Source organism: Moschus berezovskii, chromosome 14 (assembly GCF_049115385.1).
Source record: "Moschus berezovskii isolate FMDL1 chromosome 14, NW_MosBer_1.0, whole genome shotgun sequence".
In the NCBI taxonomy this organism is placed as follows: Eukaryota; Metazoa; Chordata; class Mammalia; order Artiodactyla; family Moschidae; genus Moschus; species Moschus berezovskii.
Genome location: NC_142473.1, coordinates 52,517,599 through 52,540,420, shown reverse-complemented (window position 1 = coordinate 52,540,420; position 22,822 = coordinate 52,517,599). Strand labels below are relative to the sequence as shown.

Genomic DNA, 22,822 nt, shown 5'->3' with positions numbered 1-22,822 from the left:
GCTTAAAAAGGCATGAGTATCTGAATGACAAAAGCAATATCAGAAATTCTTACCAAATGCATAAATTGTACACAGCCATCTCTATGTAAAAGATAAGGCTCCCAGAGTGAAAAAGATGGCTGCTATATTGCTAACAGAGGCATCATATAGAACTTCTTGTATTTATGAATCTAGAAAGCTCATAACCAGAAAAAATTAAGAATAGGCTTCCATAGAAATTTTGAAATAGGACATATTTATAATTACACTCTTATCAAATCAAGTTAGCTTTGTTTGTCTATAACCAAGGAATTTCACAGGAAGCTGATTGCAATAACCTAGTGGCTCAAATGGGTAAAGAATTTGTCTGCAACGCAGGAGACCTGGGTTTGATCCCTGAGTCGGGAAGATAGTCTAGAGAATAGAATGGAAACCCATTCCAGTACTCTTGCATGGAAAACTCCATGGACAGAGGAGCCTGGTGGGCTGTAGTCCATGGAGTTGCAAAGAGTCAGATATGATTGAGCAAGTAACACTTAACATAAGAGAAACATTAGTTTCTTCCAAATTCAATTGAATCTATATGTACCCAGAGTCTTTTTTTTTTTAACACCAAAAGCACTTTGTATTAGATTATAGCTGATTAGCACAATGTTGTAGCAGTTTCAGGCAAACAGAGAATGGAATCAGCCATAAATATATGTGTGTTCATTCTCCCCCAAGCCCTCCTCCAATCCAGGCTGGCACATAAACATTGAGCAGATGTACAATAGGTCTTTGTTGGTTATCCATTTTAAATATCTCAGTGCGTACATGACCTTCCCAAAATCCCTAAGTATCACTTCCTCCTGGTTACCTACCCAGTTCAGTTCAGTTCAGTCACTCAGTCGTGTCTGACTTTGTGACCCCATGAACCGCAGCACGCCAGGCCTCCCTGTCCATCACCAACTCCCAGAGTCCAGCCAAACCCATGTCCATTGAGTTGGTGATGCCATCCAACCATCTCATTCTCTGTCGTCCCCTTCTCCTCCTGCTTTCAATCTTTCCCAGCATCAGGGTCTTTTCCAATGAGTCAGCTACTCACATCAGGTGGCCAAAGTATTGGAGTTTCAGCTTCAACATCAGTCCTTCCAATGAACACCCAGGACTGATCTCCTTTAAGATGGACTGGTTGGATCTCCTTGCAGTACAAGGGACTCTCAAGAGTCTTCTACAACACCACAGTTCAAAAGCATCAATTCTTCTGTGCTCAGCTTTCTTTATAGTCCAACTCTCACATCCATACATGACCATTGGAAAAATCATAGCCTTGACTAGACAGACCTTTGTTGCCAAAGTAATGTCTCTGCTTTTTAATATGCTGTCTAGGTTGGTCACAACTTTCCTTCCAAGAAGTAAACGTCTTTTAATTTCATGGCTGCAATCACCATCTGCAGTGATTTTGGAGCCCAGAAAAGTAAAGTCAGACACTGTTTCCGCTGTTTCCCCATCTATTTGCCATGAAGTGATGAAACCGGATGCCATGATCTTCGTTTTCTGAATGTTGAGCTTTAAGCCAACTTTTTCACTCTCCTCTTTCACCTAACCTACCCAGAGTCTTGTTAATTATTGTTTTCTCTTATAAACATCACTACTGATATCTCTGAAGAGGAATTCAGAAAGAATAAAATGACAACAATCTTTGTACCACTTCCATTTCATAAAAATATAAAAATAAGAATAGATTTTTGAGGATTCTGCATATAGTAATGTATCTAATTTTGTTTTTTTGCATTTCTTTTCCATGGGGATGGTCTTGGTCCCTGTCTCCTGTACAATGTTACGAACCTCCGTCCAGAGTTCATCAGGCACTCTATCTATCAGATCTAGTCCCTTAAATCTATTTTCACTTCCACTGTATAATCATAAGGGATTTGATATAGGTCATATCTGAATGGTCTAGTGGTTTTCCCTACTTTCTTCAATTTAAGTCTGAATTTGGCAATAAGGAGTTCATGATCTGAGCCACAGTCAGCTCCTGGTCTTGTTTTTGCTAATTGTATAGAGCTTCTCCATCTTTGGCTGCAAAGAATGTAATCAATCTGATTTTGGTGTTGACCATCTGGTGATGTCCGTGTGTAGAGTCTTCTCTTGTGTTGTTGGAAGAGGGTGTTTGCTATGACCAGTGTGTTCTCTTGGCAAAACTCTATTAGCCTTTGCCCTGCTTCATTCCATGATCCAAGGCCAAATTTGCCTGTTACTCCAGGTGTTTCTTGACTTCCTCCTTTTGCATTCCAGTCCCCTATAATGAAAAGGACATCTTTTTGGGTGTTAGTTCTAAAAGGTCTTGTAGGTCTTCATAGAACCATTCAACTTCGGTTTCTTCAGCTTTACTGGTTGGGGCATAGGCCTGGATTACTGTAATATTGAATGGTTTGCCTTGGAAACGAACAGAAATCATCCTGTCGTTTTGCATGCAAGTACTGCATTTCGGACTCTTTTGTTGACCATGATGGCTACTCCATTCCTGCCCACAGTAGATATAATGGTCATCTGAGTTAAATTCACCCATTCCAGGTGGGAATACCAGACCACCTGACCTGCCTCTTGAGAAACCTGTATGCAGGTCAGGAAGCAACAGTCAGAACTGGACATGGAACAACAGACTGGTTCCAAATAGGAAAAGGAGTACGTCAAGGCTGTATATTGTCACCTTGCTTATTTACCTTATATGCAGAGTACATCATGAGGAATGCTGGGCTGGAAGAAGCACAGGCTGGAATCAAGATTGCTGGGAGAAATATCAATAACCTCAGATATGCAGATGACACTACTCTTATGGCAGAAAGTGAAGAGGAACTCAAAAGCCTCTTGATGAAAGTGAAAGAGGAGAGTGAAAAGGTTGGCTTGAAGCTCAACATTCAGAAAACGAAGATCATGGCATCTGGTCCCATCACTTCATGGGAAATAGATGGAAAAACAGTGGAAACAGTGTCAGACTTTATTTTTGGGGCTCCAAAATCACTGCAGATGCTGATTGCAGCCATGAAATTAAAAGACACTTACTCCTTGGAAGGAAAGTTATGACCAACCTTGATAGTATATTAAAAAGCAGAGACATTACTTTGCCAACAAAGGTCCATCTAGTCAAGGCTATGGTTTTTCCTGTGGTCATGTATGGAGGTGAGAGTTGGACTGTGAAGAAAGCTGATCGCCGAAGAATTGATGCTTTTGAGCTGTGGTGTTGGAAAAGACTCTTGAGAGTCCCTTGTACTGCAAGGAGATCCAACCAGTCCGTTCTAAAGGAGATCATTCCTGGGTGTTCATTGGAAGGACTGATGCTAAAGCTGAAACTGCAATACTTCGGCCACCTCGTGCGACGAGTTGACTCACTGGAAAAGACTCTGATGCTGGGAATGGTTCGGGGCAGGAGGAGAAGGGGATGACAGAGAATGAGATGGCTGGATGGCATCACTGACTCTGTGGACATGAGTTTGAGTGAACTCCGGGAGTTGGTGATGGACAGGATGCCCTGGCGTGCTGTGATTCATGGGGTCGTGGAGAATTGGACACGACTGAGTGACTGAACTGAACTGAACTGAACTGGATGTATCTAATAAAGAGCAGTGGATGGTGAGTGGAGATGGACAGAGGAAATGTGATTGTTCTGTGGAAATGACCATTGCTTCAGGGAATACTGTCAATGACAAAAAGATCAGTCTGGACACTGAAGTGGCATGTACTTTGTTGATGTGGATGCTGATGAGATTGCCACTAAGTTGATCTACTGAACTATGACCCATGTGGGGCTCCCTTGTCAATGCCTTTTTACCTGATTTGTAAATCATCATAAATCATCATTCCTACCTACACCAACCCCTTAATCTTTCAACATTGTATTTCTAAAATAATAAAACTCATGAAATGAAAAAAAAAGAGAATGGATAAATGCAAAAGTTTGCTGTTTGGGATATGTACAGATGACCTATTAGGACCGATTGTCACCCAGTAAATGGTCCAGAGAAAGGAAGCAGGAGAAAAATCCAAATTTGTTTAAATGACACAGACTTGTAATATCTGAACTGAAGGTTTTGGATTTTGGAATTTGAAGTGATTCAGGTATGCAAACTGAATGGGGATTGCTTTGGGAATAACCAATAAAATGTATTATCTTTGATAGACTAAATTAAAATTGTACTCTGTTCATTACCTGCAGTCTTTAGCAGCAGCCACACTGGCATTTAATTATGGCAAATGGCACTTCCAGAAACTGTCCTCATATTCCCAATATGCCAGAGGGAATAGCTGCCCAGTTTAGGGTGTCTCTTATTTGCAATGTGTGAGAATAGTAGTAACTTCAGTGGACTGTGCCATCACCATCAGGCAAGCTTGAGGGTCCATCAAAAATGCAGAGATGACTAGAATTTACTATCTCCTCTCCCTTCTCAGTGGCTCTAATGGTAAATAATCCACTGCCACTGCAGGAGACATAAGAGACTCAGGTTTGATCCCTGGGTTGGGAAGATCCCTTGGAGAAGGGCATGGCAACCCAGTCCAGTATTCTTGCCTGAAGAATCCCACAGACAGAGCCCATAGGGTCACAAAGAGTCAGACATGACTGAAGCAACCTGGCATGCGTGCACTGCCTCCTCAGAGTCTTCATTGGTCTGATTCTCTGAAAATAGCTACCCCTGAGTCCTTAGTAGTTTCTAAGAGTAACTCAGATAAATCATTTAGAGTTTACTCAGCTTGCTGTGCTGGCTTGAGACTAGAGAACTGTTCTAGAAACCTGTAGTACAGACATAAGAAGTTGAAAAATGAAGAGAAAGAAGAGAGCGCATTAGAATTATGCTGAAGAAATGGAAAAATCTTCTCTTTACTTCTGTGTAATCTGAAAGCACCCCATATAGTCAGCATCTCCTGACTCCATTTCCTTCACACTTAGATAGTGCCTAAGAATCTATACTCCTTTGTTTAAAAAAAGTTATATCTAGATATCTATATATTTAGATAGATAATCTCAACTAATAATGAGAAGATGGGTTGGAGGCAACTATCTGAAAGATCTCAGCTTTTAAGTGAAAGTTTAAATTTTGTCTTAGGTATAAATTATGATGGAAAATAGATGTAGAGAAAATTTGTGAACCCAGGGAAACATTCATTTTAGGATAGAAGGACATATCTTAAAGAAAATGGACAAAGAAATAGGCAGAAATATAAGAGGATAGTAAAGATGATCTGTAACTTAAAAAGCAAATGGAAAATAAATTTTATAGAATTAGGCAGTGCTATAGTTTAACACCCTCTTCCAACAACACAAGAGAAAACTCTACACATGGACATCACCAGATGGTCAACACCGAAATCAGATTGATTATATTCTTTGCAACCAAAGATGGAGAAGCTGTGTACAGTTAGCGAAAACAAGACCCGGAGCTGACTGTGGCTCAGATCATGAACTCCTTATTGCGAAATTCAGACTTAAATTGAAGAAAGTAGGGAAAACCACTAGACCATTCAGATATGACCTCAATCAAATTCCTTATGATTATACAGTGGAAGTGAGAAATAGATTTAAGGGACTAGATCTGATTGATAGAGTGCCTGATGAACTCTGGACGGAGGTTCGTGACATTGTACAGGAGACAGGGACCAAGACCATCCCCATGGAAAAGAAATGCAAAAGAGCGAAATGGCTGTCTGAGGAGGCCTTACAAATAGCTGTGAAAAGAAGAGAAGCGAAAAGCAAAGGAGAAAAGGAAAGATATAAGCATCTGAATGCAGAGTTCCAAAGAATAGCAAGGAGAGATAAGAAAGACTTCCTCAGTGATCAATGCAAAGAAATAGAGGAAAACAACAGAATAGGAAAAACAAGAGACCTCTTCAAGAAAATTAGAGATTCCAAGGGAACATTTCATGCAAAGATGGGCTCGATAAAGGACAGAAATGGTATGGACCTAACAGAAGCAGAAGATATTAAGAAGAGGTGGCAGGAATACACAGAAGAACTGTACAAAAAAGATCTTCACGACCAAGATAGTCACGATAACATGATCACTGACCTAGAGCCAGACATCTTGGAATGTGAAGTCAAGTGGGCCTTAGAAAGCATCACTACGAACAAAGCTAGTGGAGGTGATGGAATTCCAGTTGAGCTATTTCAAGTCTTGAAAGATGATGCTGTGAAAGTGTTGCACTCAATATGCCAGCAGATTTGGAGAACTCAGCAGTGGCCACAGGACTGGAAGAGGTCAGTCTTCATTCCAATCCCAAAGAAAGGCAATGCCAAAGAATGCTCAAACTACCGGACAATTGCACTCATCTCACACGCTAGTAAACTCATGCTCAAAATTCTTCAAGCCAGGCTTCAGCAGTATGTAAACCATGAACTCCCAGATGTTCAAGCAGGTTTTAGAAAAGGCAGAGGCACCAGAGATCAAATTGCCAACATCCGCTGGATCATGGAGAAAGCAAGAGAGTTCCAGAAAAACATCTATTTCTGCTCCATTGACTATGCCAAAGCCTTTGACTGTGTGGATCACAATAAACTGTGGAACATTCTGAAAGAGATGGGAATCCCAGACCACCTGACCTGCCTCTTGAGAAACCTGTATGCAGGTCAGGAAGCAACAGTTAGAACTGGACATGGAACAACAGACTGGTTCCAAATAGGAAAAGGTGTCCGTCAAGGTTGTATATTGTCACCTTGCTTATTTAACTTATATGCAGAGTACATCATGAGGAACGCTGGGCTGGAAGAAGCACAGGCTGGAATTAAGATTGCTGGGAGAAATATCAATAACCTCAGATATGCAGATAACACCACCCTTATGGCAGAAAGTGAAGAGGAACTCAAAAGCCTCTTGATGAAAGTGAAAGAGGAGAGTGAAAAGGTTGGCTTGAAGCTCAACATTCAGAAAACAAAGATCATGGCATCTGGTCCCATCACTTCATGGGAAATAGATGGGGAAACAGTGTCAGACTTTATTTTTGGGGGCTCCAAAATCACTGCAGATGCTGATTGCAGCCATGAAATTAAAAGACGCTTGCTCCTTGGAAGGAAAGTTATGACCAACCTTGATAGTATATTAAAAAGCAGAGACATTACTTTGCCAACCAAGGTCCGTCTAGTCAAGGCAATGGTTTTTCCCGTGGTCATGTATGGATGTGAGAGTTGGACTGTGAAGAAGGCTGATCGCCAAAGAATCGATGCTTTTGAACTGTGGTGTTGGAGAAGACTCTTGAGAGTCCCTTATACTGCAAGGAGATCCAACCAGTCCATTCTAAAGGAGATCAATCCTGGATGTTCATTGGAGGGATTGATGCTACAGCTGAAACTGCAATACTTTGGCCACCTCATGCGACGAGTTGACTCACTGGAAAAGACTCTGATGCTGGGAAAGGTTGGGGGCGGGAGGAGAGGGGGAAGACCGAGAATGAGATGGCTTGAAGGCATCGCCGACTCTGTGGACATGAGTTTGAGTGAACTCGGGAGTTGGTGATGGACAGGGAGGCCTGGCGTGCTGTGATTCATGGGGTCGCGGAGAGTCGGACACGACTGAGCGACTGAACTGAACTGAACTGATAGTTTAATAATGAAAAATGTCATAGAATTTCCAAGTAGGATAAAAATGGAAAATATCCATTTGGGGGGCAATAGGCTTTGGTGATCTTGACATGTTCAATAAAATGTTAGAAATACATTCAGAATGATTGCAAAATGAAAGATGAATACTTAATGAGAGAGTGAAAATATATTTATATTCTACAGATGAGAAAATTGAGCCTTCAGTAGGTTACACAATTTGTCAACAATCTCACAATTAATAGGTGGTATTTAAGAACTCAAACTCAGGTTTATCTGACCCCTGAACTCATGATCTAAACCAATATCCACTGAATATAAATGCTAATTCTCCTGCTCAAGTTTGCCTTCCCATATAGTATCCTATTTCCTAAATTATTCATTTTGCTAAAAAAATAAGATTAAAATGCTTTCTCCTCCTTAACAGCCATGCCGAGGAGTTACTCTTAACGCATTTTTGGTGCATCTGTATCCATTTCCTTACCCAGGCCACAGCTATTTCTTTGTGGTTCCTGAGCATGATCTGCAGATTGGTTTGTTCCTGAATCCTTACCATGTGTTCAGAGTCCTGATGCATTTATTTGTTAAAAAACAACTCCCAAGGGAGTTATTCTAGTTCAATTCCAACATAGGCCATTTGGGAATACCAAATGATCCTTTCTTCCCTCTCCCATCTGAAAAGGATCTGGCCTGCTGAAGTTGCCCCCTGTGCCCTCCTTTTCTTCTCTGTATGGAGAATCTCTAAGTGAAGCAGTGTCTTTACCATCAGATGAAGCAAGCCTATCCAAGTCACTCTCAAGAGTTCCATGTGTCATAGAACAGGAAGATAAGTCACGGATTCTTCAAAACTGTTGACCTTGGAAAAAACTATTCAATTTCCTTTTTTTTTTAACTGTTCTTGAATTATATTTTGACACACCACAATATTTTTAGGAACAGCAATATGAAGAGACCATCAGATCCAACTCTTTACCAAATTTTCAAAGGGAAAGTGAAAGTCACTCAGTTGTGTCCGACTCTTTGCAACCCCATAGACTATACAGTCCGTGGAATTTTCCAGGCCAGAATACTGGAGTAGGTAGCCTTTCCCTTCTCAGGGGATCTTCCCAACCCAGGGATTGAATCCAGGTCTCCCACATTGCAGGCAAATTCTTTACCAGCTGAGCCACAAGGGAAGACCACCAAATCTATTAATAAAATTTCATCAGACATCTATTTGTTGTTTCTATGGATTGAAAACTCCCTACCTCCTGAAGTAATTCCTTCCATTTTTGACTCTATTATATATGTGATATAATTATACTTTGAAATATAAATCTACTTCTCTGAACGATCTCTCTTATCCCTAGTCCTGATTTCTGAAGTCAAATGATCAAATTTAAACAATCACATTCATTTCCCACCTCTAAATCTTGTAAAAACATCTGCATTAATATTTCCGAGACATCTTTCTTGATAGCTGAACATCCAGTACTATGCTAATTTTTTTCATATAATGTTTCCCAGTTCTGATTCTTTTATTATTGTCCTGCTCCATAATAATCTGGATGTTATCAGATCAGCCTCATTCTGCACATACCCACTGAACCATATGCTTAATTTATGTTTTAGCAGACAATGATTGTGCAGGTCTGCAAATACATATTCAAAACCCTTGTCTCAAGCTGCATTCCAGAATCCAGTCTTTCAGATTTAAAAAAAGTCATAAAGTGACTTCCCTGGTGGTCCAGTGGCTAAGACTCCTTGCTTCCACTGCAGGAGGCGTGAGTTTAGTCCCTGGTAAGAGAACTAAAATCCCACATGCTGCACAGCGTGGCCCCAAATTAAAGCAAAATAGTCATCAAATGTGCATTCTATATTATGCATGACACCCCTGCTGCTGCTGCTGCTGCTAAGTCACTTCAGTGGTGTCCGACTCTGTGTGACCCCATAGACGGAAGCCCACCAGGCTCCCCCGTCCCTGGGATTCTCCAGGCAAGAACACTGGAGTGGGTTGCCATTTCCTTCTCCAGTGTGTGAAAGTGAAAAGTGAAAGTGAAGTTGCTCGGTCGTGTCCGACCCTTAGCGACCCCACAGACTGCAGCCTACCAGGCTCCTCCATCCATGGGATTTTCTAGGCAAGAGTACTGGAGTGGCTTGTCATTGCCTTCTCCAGCATGACACCCCTAGCAGGTTGCAACCTGTAATACCTTATAAACTATCATCTGTTTATATTAAGGTAATGAAGAAAGACTAACTTATATGTTCAGATCAGATTTTGCTACAGTGTGATCTTAGACAGTGTCAGATTTTTGTCAGTAAAATTATACTTCACAAATAGTTTTGCAGAACCTTTGATTTCAGAATTATAGTTAAGGGATTGTAGCTTTTTAATAACTTTGTTATCAAGTTAATTCACATTGCACTCATAATAAAACTTCTGAAAGACTTTTAAAGGAATTGCATTTTCATTTCATAGCAAAAAGCTTAGCTGTGGTTGGTGCTCATTAAGTTCTAGCTGAGTGAATGAATGCAGAATCATGCTATCAAGCAACTGGGTTTGTAGTCGTGCATCTTTTACTTTTATTTATAAGAAGATTAATTATTTTAGATTCAGTCCCTCACTCAAGTATGTCGAATTATATGTCCTGTTCTTGTTTATCACTTGTGTATCTCCCACTTTTATTTCAACCACGTTGCAGAAAGAAATGTGTAACATGACACCATTGTGTTACAGAAGAGAGATGTGTCTATTTTCCTTGAATTCTTTTATTGATTTGTGAGGATTAAGAAAAGATTTTTTCAACCACCTATTATAAAGCTTATACTTCTCTATCTTGATTGATAGACTACTTTGAAAAGTGTTATTGATGTTTAATTACAATAAGTCCACCTGATTCTATAATGTACCCAGACTACTGATTGCTTAGACTAATACTTGGAAGAGGGTTTCCGTTTCAATAAAGTCTCTACCCAGAGGATACTATACTACAAGTTAAATTTATTTTCTTTCTCTTGATGTCAGCTTTGTCACCACATGGGAAAAACAGAAACTGAGGCCTGTGTTCTGGGAGATAGAGGGCCATGAGTGTTTTTCTAGCCAGGGAGTGGCAGAGAGGCCTGTACTCTTCCCAAGTGGCCGGGAACTCTGGGCATGCATCTGGGAACTGTACTGACAACTAGGGAGTTTGGTGCACCAAGCCACATTGAGGTAGAGGGTAGGTGATCTGGCTAACCAGCTGCCAAAAATAAATAAAAATCCTGGAAATAAAATAATGTGTATAGATTTTTAATGTAATGTATACATACAGCAGAATATTATTCAGCCACATAAGAAAAGATGTTGTGATAGGAAACTTGAAAATGTTATGCTAAGTGAAATAAGCCAGATACAGAAGTCTATTGTAAGATTTCACTTTATAAAATATGTACAATAGGCAGTCATAGAGATATAAATTAGATTAGAAGTAACAAAGACCTTGGAAGAAGGGTAGAATAGGGGCTTATGGATTAATGCGTACAGCGTGTCTGCTTGGGATAATGAAAACGTTTTGGAAATAAGGATGATAGTTGAATATTGTGAATTAATTTCATGGAATTGTACACTTAAAATGGCAAATTTTCCATAATATGCATAATAGAACATGCAAAATATATATAAACCACAATAAAAATAATTCATTACATTCGTTCTATTTCATTAAATTTATTGTGAAAGTTGTGAAAGTTTTGAGATCAGAAATTATTTATAGGATAAGACATTAAAATGTTTATCACTGTTTTACATGTGTGCAAACACACACAAATGCACATATATTATATATATGTATTCTTCTTTCTTGAGAGAAAGTATTAAATATAGTCATATATATACTGTACAAATATTATAGTACTATTTTTCTTATTTATAAATTAACAAAAATAATAACCAATAATTGCTTTTCAGTTGCTACTTCCATTCTTCAAATAGTGTAAAACAGAAACTCAGGGTTATCTTTGCTTCCTTCCTAACCTTTTTCCCTCTGTTTTCCTAAAAAAAATTTTAAAAGCCTATAAATTTCATTCAATTTAGAGCCTATATTTATCTCATGTTAATCCATTACCTCCCATCTCTATTTTCTTAAACTGAGCTGCTATTACCTCTTTAAAAACTACTCTTAACATCCTCTGATTGTTTCTTCTGTTTGTCTCCATCTCCATCAAACTTATTTCATCAATAATGTTGAAATGAAGATTTTTAAACACCTCAGTGAAGTCATATTACTTCCTTCAATAGCTTTCCATGAATCTTTGGGTCGAAATTGAACCCTCTGCCATGGCCAGAAGGGTCTTTGTGATCTGGTCTCCTCTTCTGTCTTCAGCTTCTCCTCAAGGTAATCCCTCTCCCCAGGTGGCCATTTTTTCTATATAGGTGGTTCTGTAATAGATAGACTGGAGGTCTACACATGTACTAATTCTCTTCTTAGAATATCCTTACTCTTATTTCCACCAGCTAGTTTGTAATTTTTTCAGATCTCAGCTAATGGGACTCTTTTCTCAAGGTAACTTACCTTTATCTCAAGCCAGAATGTTTTGAGACTAGCAACCTGAAATCAGGTTCTCCTATTTATTTTATTATTAATTTTGAATAATAGTTATTAATATATTAAATTTGTTATTAATTTAGCTTGAATTTAAATTTGATTTTATTTAAATTTTTGAGTCTCTGTTTAAAAATTCAAAGAGGGAAAGGTTTTTGTCTGTTTGTTGCCATCATGTCATTTTTGCTTAGCAAAGTGCTTGTCCCATACTAGCACCTTAAAAATCAGCCAAATAAATGATTGAATATTATTGCTACTTCCATGAAAACAGGCACAGGAAAAGGACTGATTTAAATCCCTTATCTTCCTCCAAACAAAAATATATTATAAAACAAAATATGTGAAAAAAAGTTATGCAAGGATATAAGAAAAGATACAAATAAATCTGAAAATAGGACTTTGTCAGTGTGGCCTCAATTATTTCAATAGATAAAGCAAATAATAAAATTATTTGTATATCAATTTTTAAAATATTTATATAGAAGGCAAACAAAAAACTGTAAAAATACTTATACATAAAACATTACAGATAATATAAAATGGACTCTTACGAATCAATCAGAAAATAATAAAGTTCAGCAAAAAAGAATACTATCAGACAAGATTAAAGTGAGAGGTGCAAATGGTTGCAGAAAATTAAAATTGTTTGTGATTTATAGCAATAAAGAGTAAATTGAATAGACAAAACTATATCAAACTAGAATTCATATATCAGACATATCATAAATGTTTCTCTCATATATTCCACATTTAGAGAGAACACCAGAAAAAAGAAACCATTCATGAAATGAACTAATTCATGAGTTCAGAGATACTCTGGCATAAAGCTTTGTAAATGACACTCTATCACTTGGAAAGCAAATCCTTCATTGAAATATAGTACTTTTGAGATAGAGTTTCATCGTTCTCAATCCACATGCTCTAATTCATCTTTGTATAGCCCTCAAATGAAACTGTGACGTCCAGCTTTCTTTATAGTAGGCTGTGGTTGTCCCGGACTGGGCATCTAGCTTAACTTTTTCTAAACTGTTACTTAACACTTGTTAAGAATATGGAATCTGAATTTCCCTATATTTCCTGGTTATTAAAGTATTTGTTACATTTAGATATATTCAGTTCAGTTCAGTTCAGTCGCTCATCGTGTCCGACTCTTTGCGACCCCATGAACCACAGCACGCCAGGCCTCCCTGTCCATCACCAACTCCCGGAGTTCACTCAAACTCATGTCCATCGAGTCGGTGATGCCATCCAGCCATCTCATTCTCTGCCGTCCCCATCTCCTCCTACCCCCAATCCCTCCCAGCATCAGAGTCTTTTCCAGTGAGTCAACTCGTCGCATGAGGTGGCCAAAGTATTGGAGTTTCAGCTTTAGCATAAGTCCTTCCAATGAACACCCAGGATTGATCTCTTTTAGAATGGACTGGTTGGATCTCCTTGCAGTATAAGGGACTCTCAAGAGTCTTCTCCAACACCACAGTTCAAAAGCATCGATTCTTCGGCAATCAGCTTTCTTCACAGTCCAACTCTCACATCCATACATGACCACGGGAAAAACCATAGCCTTGACTAGACGGACCTTTGTTGGCAAAGTAATGTCTCTGCTTTTTAATATGCTATCTAGGCTGGTCATAACTTTCCTTCCAAAGAGCAAGCGTCTTTTAATTTCATGGCTGCAATCAGCATCCGAAGTGATTTTGGAGCCCAAAAAAATAAAGTCTGACACTGTTTCCACTGTTTCCCCATCTATTTCCCATGAAGTGATGGGACCAGATGCCATGATCTTCGTTTTCTGAATGTTGAGCTTCAGGCCAAACTTTTCACTCTCCTCTTTCACTTTCATCAAGAGGCCTTTGAGTTCCTCTTCACTTTCTGCCATAAGAGTGGTGTCATCTGCATATCTGAGGTTATTGATATTTACCTATCTCCAAATTCTACCTACCTAGAAATTATATATGGATTCCCAGGTGGCTCAGTAGTAAAGAATCCACCTGCCAATATAGGAGACAAGGATTCGATCTCTGGGTTGGGAAGATCCCTTGGAGTAGTAAATAGCAACCCATTCCAGTATTTTTGCCTGGGAAATCTCATGAACAGAGGAGCCTGGTGGGCTACAGTCCATGGGCTTGCAGAGTCAGACACGACTGGGCACACATGCAGAAATTACCTATCTATATTGCACTCCTGCTCAACTTAGCTGGTATCTTTATGTAATAATTGAAGCCTATCTTACTCTGATAAAAGGCCTAGACATCCTGGAGGTTTCAAAATTCTGAAATAAAAGTTCAAGCCCTACTGTGCACAGAAAACAGGCGAAAAATGTTTCTCTGAATCTGCTTGGTCTTGATGCTGTATATAAGGGGGTTCATGAATGGAGGAAAGAGAAAGTAGATATAGCTCATGGTAACATGTACCACTTGTGGTGCATGTGTCCCAAACCTGTGGATGAAAGTCAGACCAATAACAGTGATATAAAAGACTAGGACACAGCTGATATGGGATACACAGGTGTTGAGAGCCTTAGCTTGCTCCTCCCCAGAGGCAATGCCCATCACTGTCTTAAGAATTAGGATATAAGAGATAAAGATCATTAGAGCATCTAGGAAGAAAGTCAAAGCAACCAGAATAATTGGGTACACACGATTAAATGTAATATCAGCACAGGCAAGTTTCATGACATCTTGGTGGAGGCAAAAGGCATGGGAAAGAACATGGGAATGGCAATATGGGAACCAACAGAGTGGCAGAATTGGAGGCAAAAGGGATAAAAAGCCTCTCATTAGTACTCCAAGACCTATCTTCATCACTTGATTATCGGTAAGGATAGAGCTGTACCTCAGAGGGGTACAGATGGCAATAAAACGGTCATAGGCCATGGCAAGCAAGATACCAGACTCTACAATGGAAAGGGAGTGAATGAAGTAGGCCTGCAGAAAGCAGGCTCCAGGGCTTATTTCTCTGTGATTGCCCCATAAGAGACCCATTACAGTTGGCATTGTGGTTAATGTCACCATCAGATCTGTGGCTGCCAGCATGGCAAGGAAATAGTACATGGGTTCATGGAGACTCCGGTCATCTTTAATGAAATAAAGGAGAGTGCCATTGCCAAGAACCACAGAGATATAGACTGCGAAGAAGGGGATGGAGATCCAGTGATGAGCTGCCTCCAGACCTGGGAAGCCAGTCAGCAAGAAGGGGACAGCACTAGTGTTGGGCCACATGGCATGTTCACGGGTGTAGAGCTGCCTTCTGGAAACCTTTTATGCAGAAATCCAAAGTTTTCAATTTGCAATATCTCCTTGTGGGAATATATCACAACAGCTTCAATTATACCCTTTGTAGTTAAGAGAATTAATTTGTATATGTGTGGTTTTGCAACTATTTTCTTTTAGAAGGGGATTCCCTGGTGACTCAGACAGTAAAGCGTTTGCCCGCAGTGTGGGAGACCCGGATTCGATCCCTGGGTTGGGAAGATCCCCTGGAGAAGGAAATGGCAACACACTCCAGTACTCTTGCCTAGAAAATTTCATGGATAGAGGAACCTGGTGGGCTACAGTCCATGGGGCTGCAAAGAGTCGGACACAACTGAGCGACTTCACTTCACTTCTTCTTCTTTTAGAAGAATAATAGAGATGCATAGACTGTACCAAGGAAAGAAATAATGGCCTTTTCTTAAGTAATGTATAATATTAGGTTAATGGCTAAAATGTTCATAATTGAAACAAACAAGCAAACAAAAAAGCACAAGGCCCCACTCTTATGTATATGCTGGAAAATGTTTGAAGGAATAACAGCAACACAAAGGAAGATAGAGTACTTTCCTGGTGGCCCAGTGGTTAAGAATCCACGTTGTGAGGGTGCAGTTCAATCCTTGATTGAAGAACCGAAGTCCCACATGCCATGCAGCATGGGCCACCCAAAAGCAAACAAAAAACAAAGATAGATATATAAAAATGGATAATAATATTATTTCATTAGATTTTCTTTTTGCCTGATTGTAAATTTTTTAATACTTTTAAGCTTGACTTTTCAATACATTTAAGCTTAAAGCACATTTAAGCTTGTGATAGAAACATAAAGTCTCTATCACAATAATGATAGTGACAGTTTTTGTTAGAAAATGTTTGTTTCATTTTGAAATTGAGTGTTATTGGTTTATGGAATTCTAAACAAAAGCCATAAGCAGTCTATGCAGTAAATGGACGAGAGCAGACATGTCACCTTTAGACTAAAGGAATTAAGTTTTTCTAAAGCATGTCCATGGACACCCCATTAGAAACTTCAAACTCACCTTGACATATTTGTCTTAATAAAAAAATCTGTGCTGTAGTTGTTGACCATCCAGGGTAGTGGATGCCCCACTTTGCAGACAAACTGCCTCATCAGAACTCCCAGCCCAATCTTCACCATTAGACTATTAGTGAGTATAGAGGTATATCTAAAGGGGTTATGGATGGCAATAAAATGATCATTAGGCCATAGCAAGCAAAACTCCGGATTTCACAAAGGAAAGTGAGTGGATCAAGTAGGCCTGAGGAAAGCAGGCTACGTTTCCAATCTCCCTGTGATCCAGCCAGAGGACTCCCAGCAACGAGTCAAGGTCAGCTCCAGATCTGTGGCTGCCAGCATGGCCAAAAAGTAATACATAGGCTCGTAAAGATTATGATCTTCCTTAATGAAAAGGAGGAGGATGCCATCACCAAAAAGGACAGAGAGGTAGAAAAAAAGGAAGGGTGTAGAAATCCAGTGGTGAGCTGCCTCCAAGTCTGGAAAACCAGTCAACAGGAAGGAATTGAAGCTGCTATTGGGCCACATGTGGGGTTTCTCCAGGGGAAATGTTCTTTTTTTCCCTCAGTTATTGCCATAGAAATGCAGCTCTGCTTTCAAGGTATCACTCCAAAGGTATCTTCTCAGAATTCTTTCTTAAAGGTAAAAATGACATCAATATAAGCCATTGTTTTTGAGAATATATTCGTAAGACAATCTATATTTTTTGAGTTCTTAACTGCATATTCCAGGAACCATCACTTACCTAAGTAATCAGATCCTTAGAACCTAACCTGGTCATCTGCATGTCCACAAGCTCCCCAGGGAATTTCTCATGCATACTATAACTTATACCCATTTTTATTAATTATGCTACTTTCCCAGAATAATATATCCTTGAGGAATTTCAAGGAACTCACCTCTAATGTCATTACAATCCACTACTTAAAATTCAATTATCTTCACAGTTCAGTTCAGTTCAGTTCAGTCGCTCAGTCGTGTCCGACTCTCCGCGGTAGGGCTTCCTTAACCCACACTGTCCTGTATATGTATGATTTCTCAGTAAAAGTATCAAGAGTCTAAGAGAAAAATGTATAAGAAAAGAAACTGTGCCACCACCATGTTTGCTAAAGAGCAGGTTGATGTGGAGAAGAGACACTTTTCCTCCCATTTCATGCATTAGTTTTTGGAGAACAAAAAGAATTACCTTAAGTAATTATCAGCCTCACCCAGACAGTACAGGATACTCACTACCACTATTGTGGCCCAAACTGATTCAAATTTAGGTGAAGATAGATCCTCAGACTGGAATAAATGCTTAGGCCAGGGATGGATCTGACTCATGATAGAGTTTCTCCTTGTATTTGAAATTTTTTATATTCTCTTATTTTCATGTAGCTTTTTTCTCTATCCCCATTATTTTTCTGTCAGCCCTCTAAAATAACTCCCCAGGACTTGATTTCTCTCCTTGCAAATTCTCCATTTGTATTAAAATGAAAAAAATCTTGATTTTCTTCTTTTCATATCTAACCATAGGCTTCTGAATGCATTTTACCCAATATTAAATGAGACTCATTGTTGCTTAAGGAGAACATTTCCTGTTAATGGAGGAAGATGCATGTCCTTTAAGAAGTCTTTGACATTTCTACTGCCACTAGCCTATGGGCTTCTCGTTTTATTTGCCATGCTCAATACCTAGCAAAGTACATAACATGTGAGATATATGTGTATATGTGTACATATACATCAATAATACATATATAAATGTGCATATCTACATGCATGCATATATATGTATACACATGTATTTATATACATTATACACCCAGCAGTTTTTAAACACCCAATTATGATAGACATGGCATTTTAAGCACTGAAAACAAATGGTAACAAGATAAAGGACCTGATTTTATAAATAATAAAACTTAAAACTAAGTGAGACGGGATGTGGAAGGGAGGTTCAAGACAGAGGGGACACATGTATATCTATGGCTGATTCATGCTGGTATATGGCAAAAACCACCATATTGTAAAGCAGTTATCTTTAATTAAAAATAAATTCAAAAACTAAATGAGAAAAATTTAGATACATATAAGAGCAATTTTAGAATAAAACAGTATTATTCAATAGATTGTTTGAAATTGTATTGCATCCAGGTTCCAGGTTAGTCTAGTAGTTTGTGTGACCTGAGACTGCATCTCTGAGGAGCTAACATTGAGCTGAGACCTGCATGACAAGGAAGAGCTGGACGTATGAAGATCTTAGAGGAAGACCGCTTCATTGATAGAGGAAAATAGGAAAATTAGCATGCCTGGAGTTTGGTGAGCAAACAGAAGAGGCATAATGGGGAATATCAGAAGCCCAGGCAGTGGTCAGGTTTCATAGGTCCTCGAGACACTATTAGGAATTTTAACTACAAATGCAATTAGAAGACAGTGAAGAGTTTTAAAAATCTCAGTGGAGGAGAATCAATGACATATTATGGTCTGCATTTGAATGATCACTTGGGCTGCTAAGTGCAGAATGGACTATCAGGAAAGATAAAAGGAAGGAGAAAGCTATTGAAATAATTTAAATGAGAGGTAATGACTGACGAGGAGAGCAGCAGTGGTAATGGAAAAAAAATTAGATAAGCATGAACTTTTGAGAAAGTACCAAGATGCCTTTTGGAAATGAGAATGACGGGAAAATGAAATGAGAATACTCCAGATTTCTAACTTGAGCTAATGGAAGACTGGTAGAAATTTTACACTCAAAAGGGATAGTCTGAGGGAGGTATACAGTTACTTGTGAAAAGGTCAAGTGTCATCAGTAAATATGACTGAATTTGAGCAAATGCATTTTCTACATTTTTGCCTGTCACATACTACAATGTTTTTTTTTTAAGCTTTTTTTTCCTTTCAAATTAAAAAGATGGTCTCATTCAAACATGCTTTTTTGAAGTTATTTTACCAATGTAAGCCACCGCCCATAAGATGCTCCTAAAGAAAACTATCTTCTTATCTTCTACACGTATAGATGAGATCATGCTGCAAATTTCTAGCAGTAAAGAGTTGCCAGACAACTGGGAATAAGAGTATGGTTCAGCCCTTTTGGATTGACCCTGAGGAATGGAAAACTGACAGAATCACTTCTCATTCTCCCTATTCTGTCCCCAGAAGTGAGAGACAAACCAAAATTTAATGCTTATTTAAAATATAATAAGTGATGTTTATTCTTCAATCACTGGATGCAAATATCATCCCACATGGCTGATCTGTGTTCTCGATGCAGCTTCATTCCGTTTCTCTGACCCTTCCACAGTGATATTCTTTAACCCCATCTCTCACTGAAATTTTGTTCAGAAACCCCTCTTATTAAAGACTGTATAGCACAAGTAGTGTATCACTGCAGAAAAATAAAAAAAAAAAAAGAATACACAAAGTAGAAGGGATCAATTCTATTTTGCCAATAGCTTTCAACTCAGTTCCCTCTTCTCCATTCCCAAGAATTTCATGCAGATACATATTGTACTTCATGCTGTAGTAAATTCACATGTCTTAGTCTGGGAGCTTCTCTAGGTTTGTGAGAAGGACCTTGAGTGAAAAGATAAAAGCTGAGGAAACAGCATAGAGAAGGGAAAGAGGATCCAAAAGTTGAGGATAAAATCAGGAAGAATTTCTAGTTGAGTGTCCCAAAATGTACGTAACCTAATACCATTCATAGGGCTTTCCAGGTGGTGCTAAGTTGTAAAGAAACTGCCTGACAATGCAGGAGATGTAAGAGACGCTGGTTTGATCCCTGGGTCAGGAATATCCTCTGGAGGAGAGCATGGCAACCTACTCCAGTATTCCTGCCTGGAGAATCCCAAGGACAGGGGATGCTGATTGGGCTATAGTGGGGTCTCATAGAGTTGGACATGACTGAACCAACTTAGCACACATGCAATGCCATTCACAGCCATAAACCTTCTCTGTATCATTGAAAAGTCTGGTAGAATAAGAGGTACCACTGTATTCATCACCTAGAAAGAATAGAGACATATGGGAGGGTCAACCATATTTATATCACTGGACATGGTAGGTCTTAAGATACTCATGCCCACTGCTCTTCCCAAGTGTTACCAACTTCAATCTAAGATCTGTGCACTGTTTGAGAACTCTGGGCTCTATTTATCCTCCCCTTCCTCCCCTTGTCATCTCTCTAGAAAGTTTGGAGAGGGATCTCTCTTTTTGCATATCCTGGGTATTTCCCTACTCACATGTGCATAGCTTCTTAGGAATGAAGAGCAAGGTTTGGGGTTCCAGCCTGAAGACTCAGTTTTGTGACTGCTTCTCAAAGGCTATTAAATGAGCCAGTCAGGGAGGTTATTAATAAAGGAAGCATCTCCCTAGAGTTCTTCCTTTTCCAGCCAATCAGGATCTTAAGAAATATCCCCTCTATCTTAACCTCTTTGTGAAGGAGATGGAACACATAATTAAGGTCTCAAAGTATTTTCTCCAAATATGAAGCTAATACAGCCTCAGGTGACAGTTTGATGTGAGAGGAGTCAAAAGGTTGTCTTTATGACCCCAGGAGACCCTGGCATCACCAATGGGAGGCCATTTATCCTTCACATCTACTTTAAAAGTCAACTTTCCCAGTTGTTCTAAGGAGGAAATTGAAGCATCTTCTTGGCCTGTCTTTTGAATGCTAATTATATTTTCTGATTGGTTTATCTCAGAGATAGCTTGAGAGTAGAAAGTTAGGTGGACTAAAGTCAATATGGTACAAGCCAAGCAGCTTCTCCTAGAACCTATGGTGAACCCAGAATCAGCAGTCCTCAGGATTCCTTTCTTATTTATTACACAGGAATTTTTTTCTTTTCCTAGAACTTCAGTGGGCATAATTACAACACAGTATCTCAGAAAAGCATACTCTATCACTTTAGTTCTAAGCATGATAAAATCTGTTGTTTCCTTTTCAACTCTTCCGGCCACACCACGTGGCTTGCAGGATCTCAGTTCCCCCATCAGGGATTGAACCCAGGTCATGGAGGTAAAAACTCAGAATCCTAACCACTAGTGCCACCAGGGCTTACCAGGTGGTGCTAGTGATAAAGAAACCTGCTAATGCAGAGACGTAAGAGACATGGGTTCTATCCCTGGATTGGGAAGACCCCTGGAGAAAGGCATGGCAACCCACTCCACTATTCTTGCCTGAAGAATTCCATGGTTAGAGGAACCTGGCAGGCTACAGCTCACAGGGTTGCAAAGAGTCCGACATGACTGAAGTGACTTAGCACACACACGCACAGACACACAGGCCATCAGGAACTCTCTCTTCTCCAACTCTTATAGAAACCATCCTGCCTCTTACCATTAGCAGAAAATAAACATATATATTACCAGAAGAACAAATTTTCCCAACCCTGAAGAAATGTTTTGGAACTTGTCATGCTTTGTTAAGATTAAAGTAATGTTAAGAAGATCCCCTGGAGAAGGGAATGGCAACCCACGCCAGTATCCTTGTCTGGAGAATCCCATGAACAGAGGAGCCTGGTGGGCTACAGTCCATGGGGTCACATAGAGGTGATGTGACTGAATGACTAACACACACACACGCATTGCAAATCAGAGGAGCAGATGAATTCTGCTAGATTCATCAACTCTTTAGTAACTGTTAAGGGCTAAAGTGTGCCACCCCTCTCTCCCCGCAAAAAAATTATATACTAGAGTCCTTCACCTCAGTACCTCAGAATGTGACTGTACTTGGAGAAATACCTTTAAGGTCATCAAGTTAAAGTGAAGCTGTGAGAATGGGTTGTATGTAATCCAATCTCATGTGTCCTTATAAGAAGAGGAAATTTGGGCACACAGAAACACACCACTATACACAGGGGAAAAAAACATGGAGACACAGGGAGAAGATGGCCATCTACAAGCCAAGGATAGAGGCTTCAGAAGAAACCAACACTATTGTCAGCTTGAACCTGAATTTTTAGCTTCCAGATCTGTGAGAAAATAAGTGTCTGTTGATTTAAGCCATGTAATCTCTAATACTGTTATGGCAGCTCTGGAAAACTAGTACTCTAGCAATGTAAACATGAGCAAGTTACATAATCTCTTTAATATTGAATGTATATTTAGGTATAAATTTAATTTAATAATGTACAGGAGTAGATGTTAAAAATTATAAAGTCCATGATGAACAATATCAAAGAAGACCTAAATAAATGGCGAGACAACCTATGTTCATGGATCACAAGACTCAGTGTAGAAAGATGTCAATTTTCCTTAAACTGAATGAATGGTTTAGTGCAATTTCTGTCAAAATCCCAACAAAACTTTTTAGTGACATAGACAAGCTTTTTCTAAAATTTGTATGGGGAAAAAAAGGATCTAAATAGTTAAAATAGTTTAAAAAAATAAAATGGGAAGAATACGACTATTCCAAATTAAGCAGCAGCAGCATATAGCTCTTACTGAGTCCAAGTTC

General features: G+C 39.2%; 1 protein-coding gene across 1 annotated transcript; it reads right to left on the bottom strand.

Annotated features, from left to right (window-relative positions):
- Nucleotides 1–14,384: 14,384 nt before the first annotated feature.
- Nucleotides 14,385–15,320, bottom strand: LOC129553918 (olfactory receptor 51B2-like). The gene has a single exon (XM_055422601.2). The coding sequence runs from the start codon at nt 15,318–15,320 to the stop codon at nt 14,385–14,387; it is 936 nt and encodes a 311-aa protein (XP_055278576.1).
- Nucleotides 15,321–22,822: the final 7,502 nt, after the last annotated feature.

Coding starts and splice junctions, on each gene's coding strand:
- LOC129553918 (XM_055422601.2), bottom strand. CDS start 15,320: ATGTGGCCCAACACTAGTGCTGTCCCCTTCTTGCTGACTGGCTTCCCA.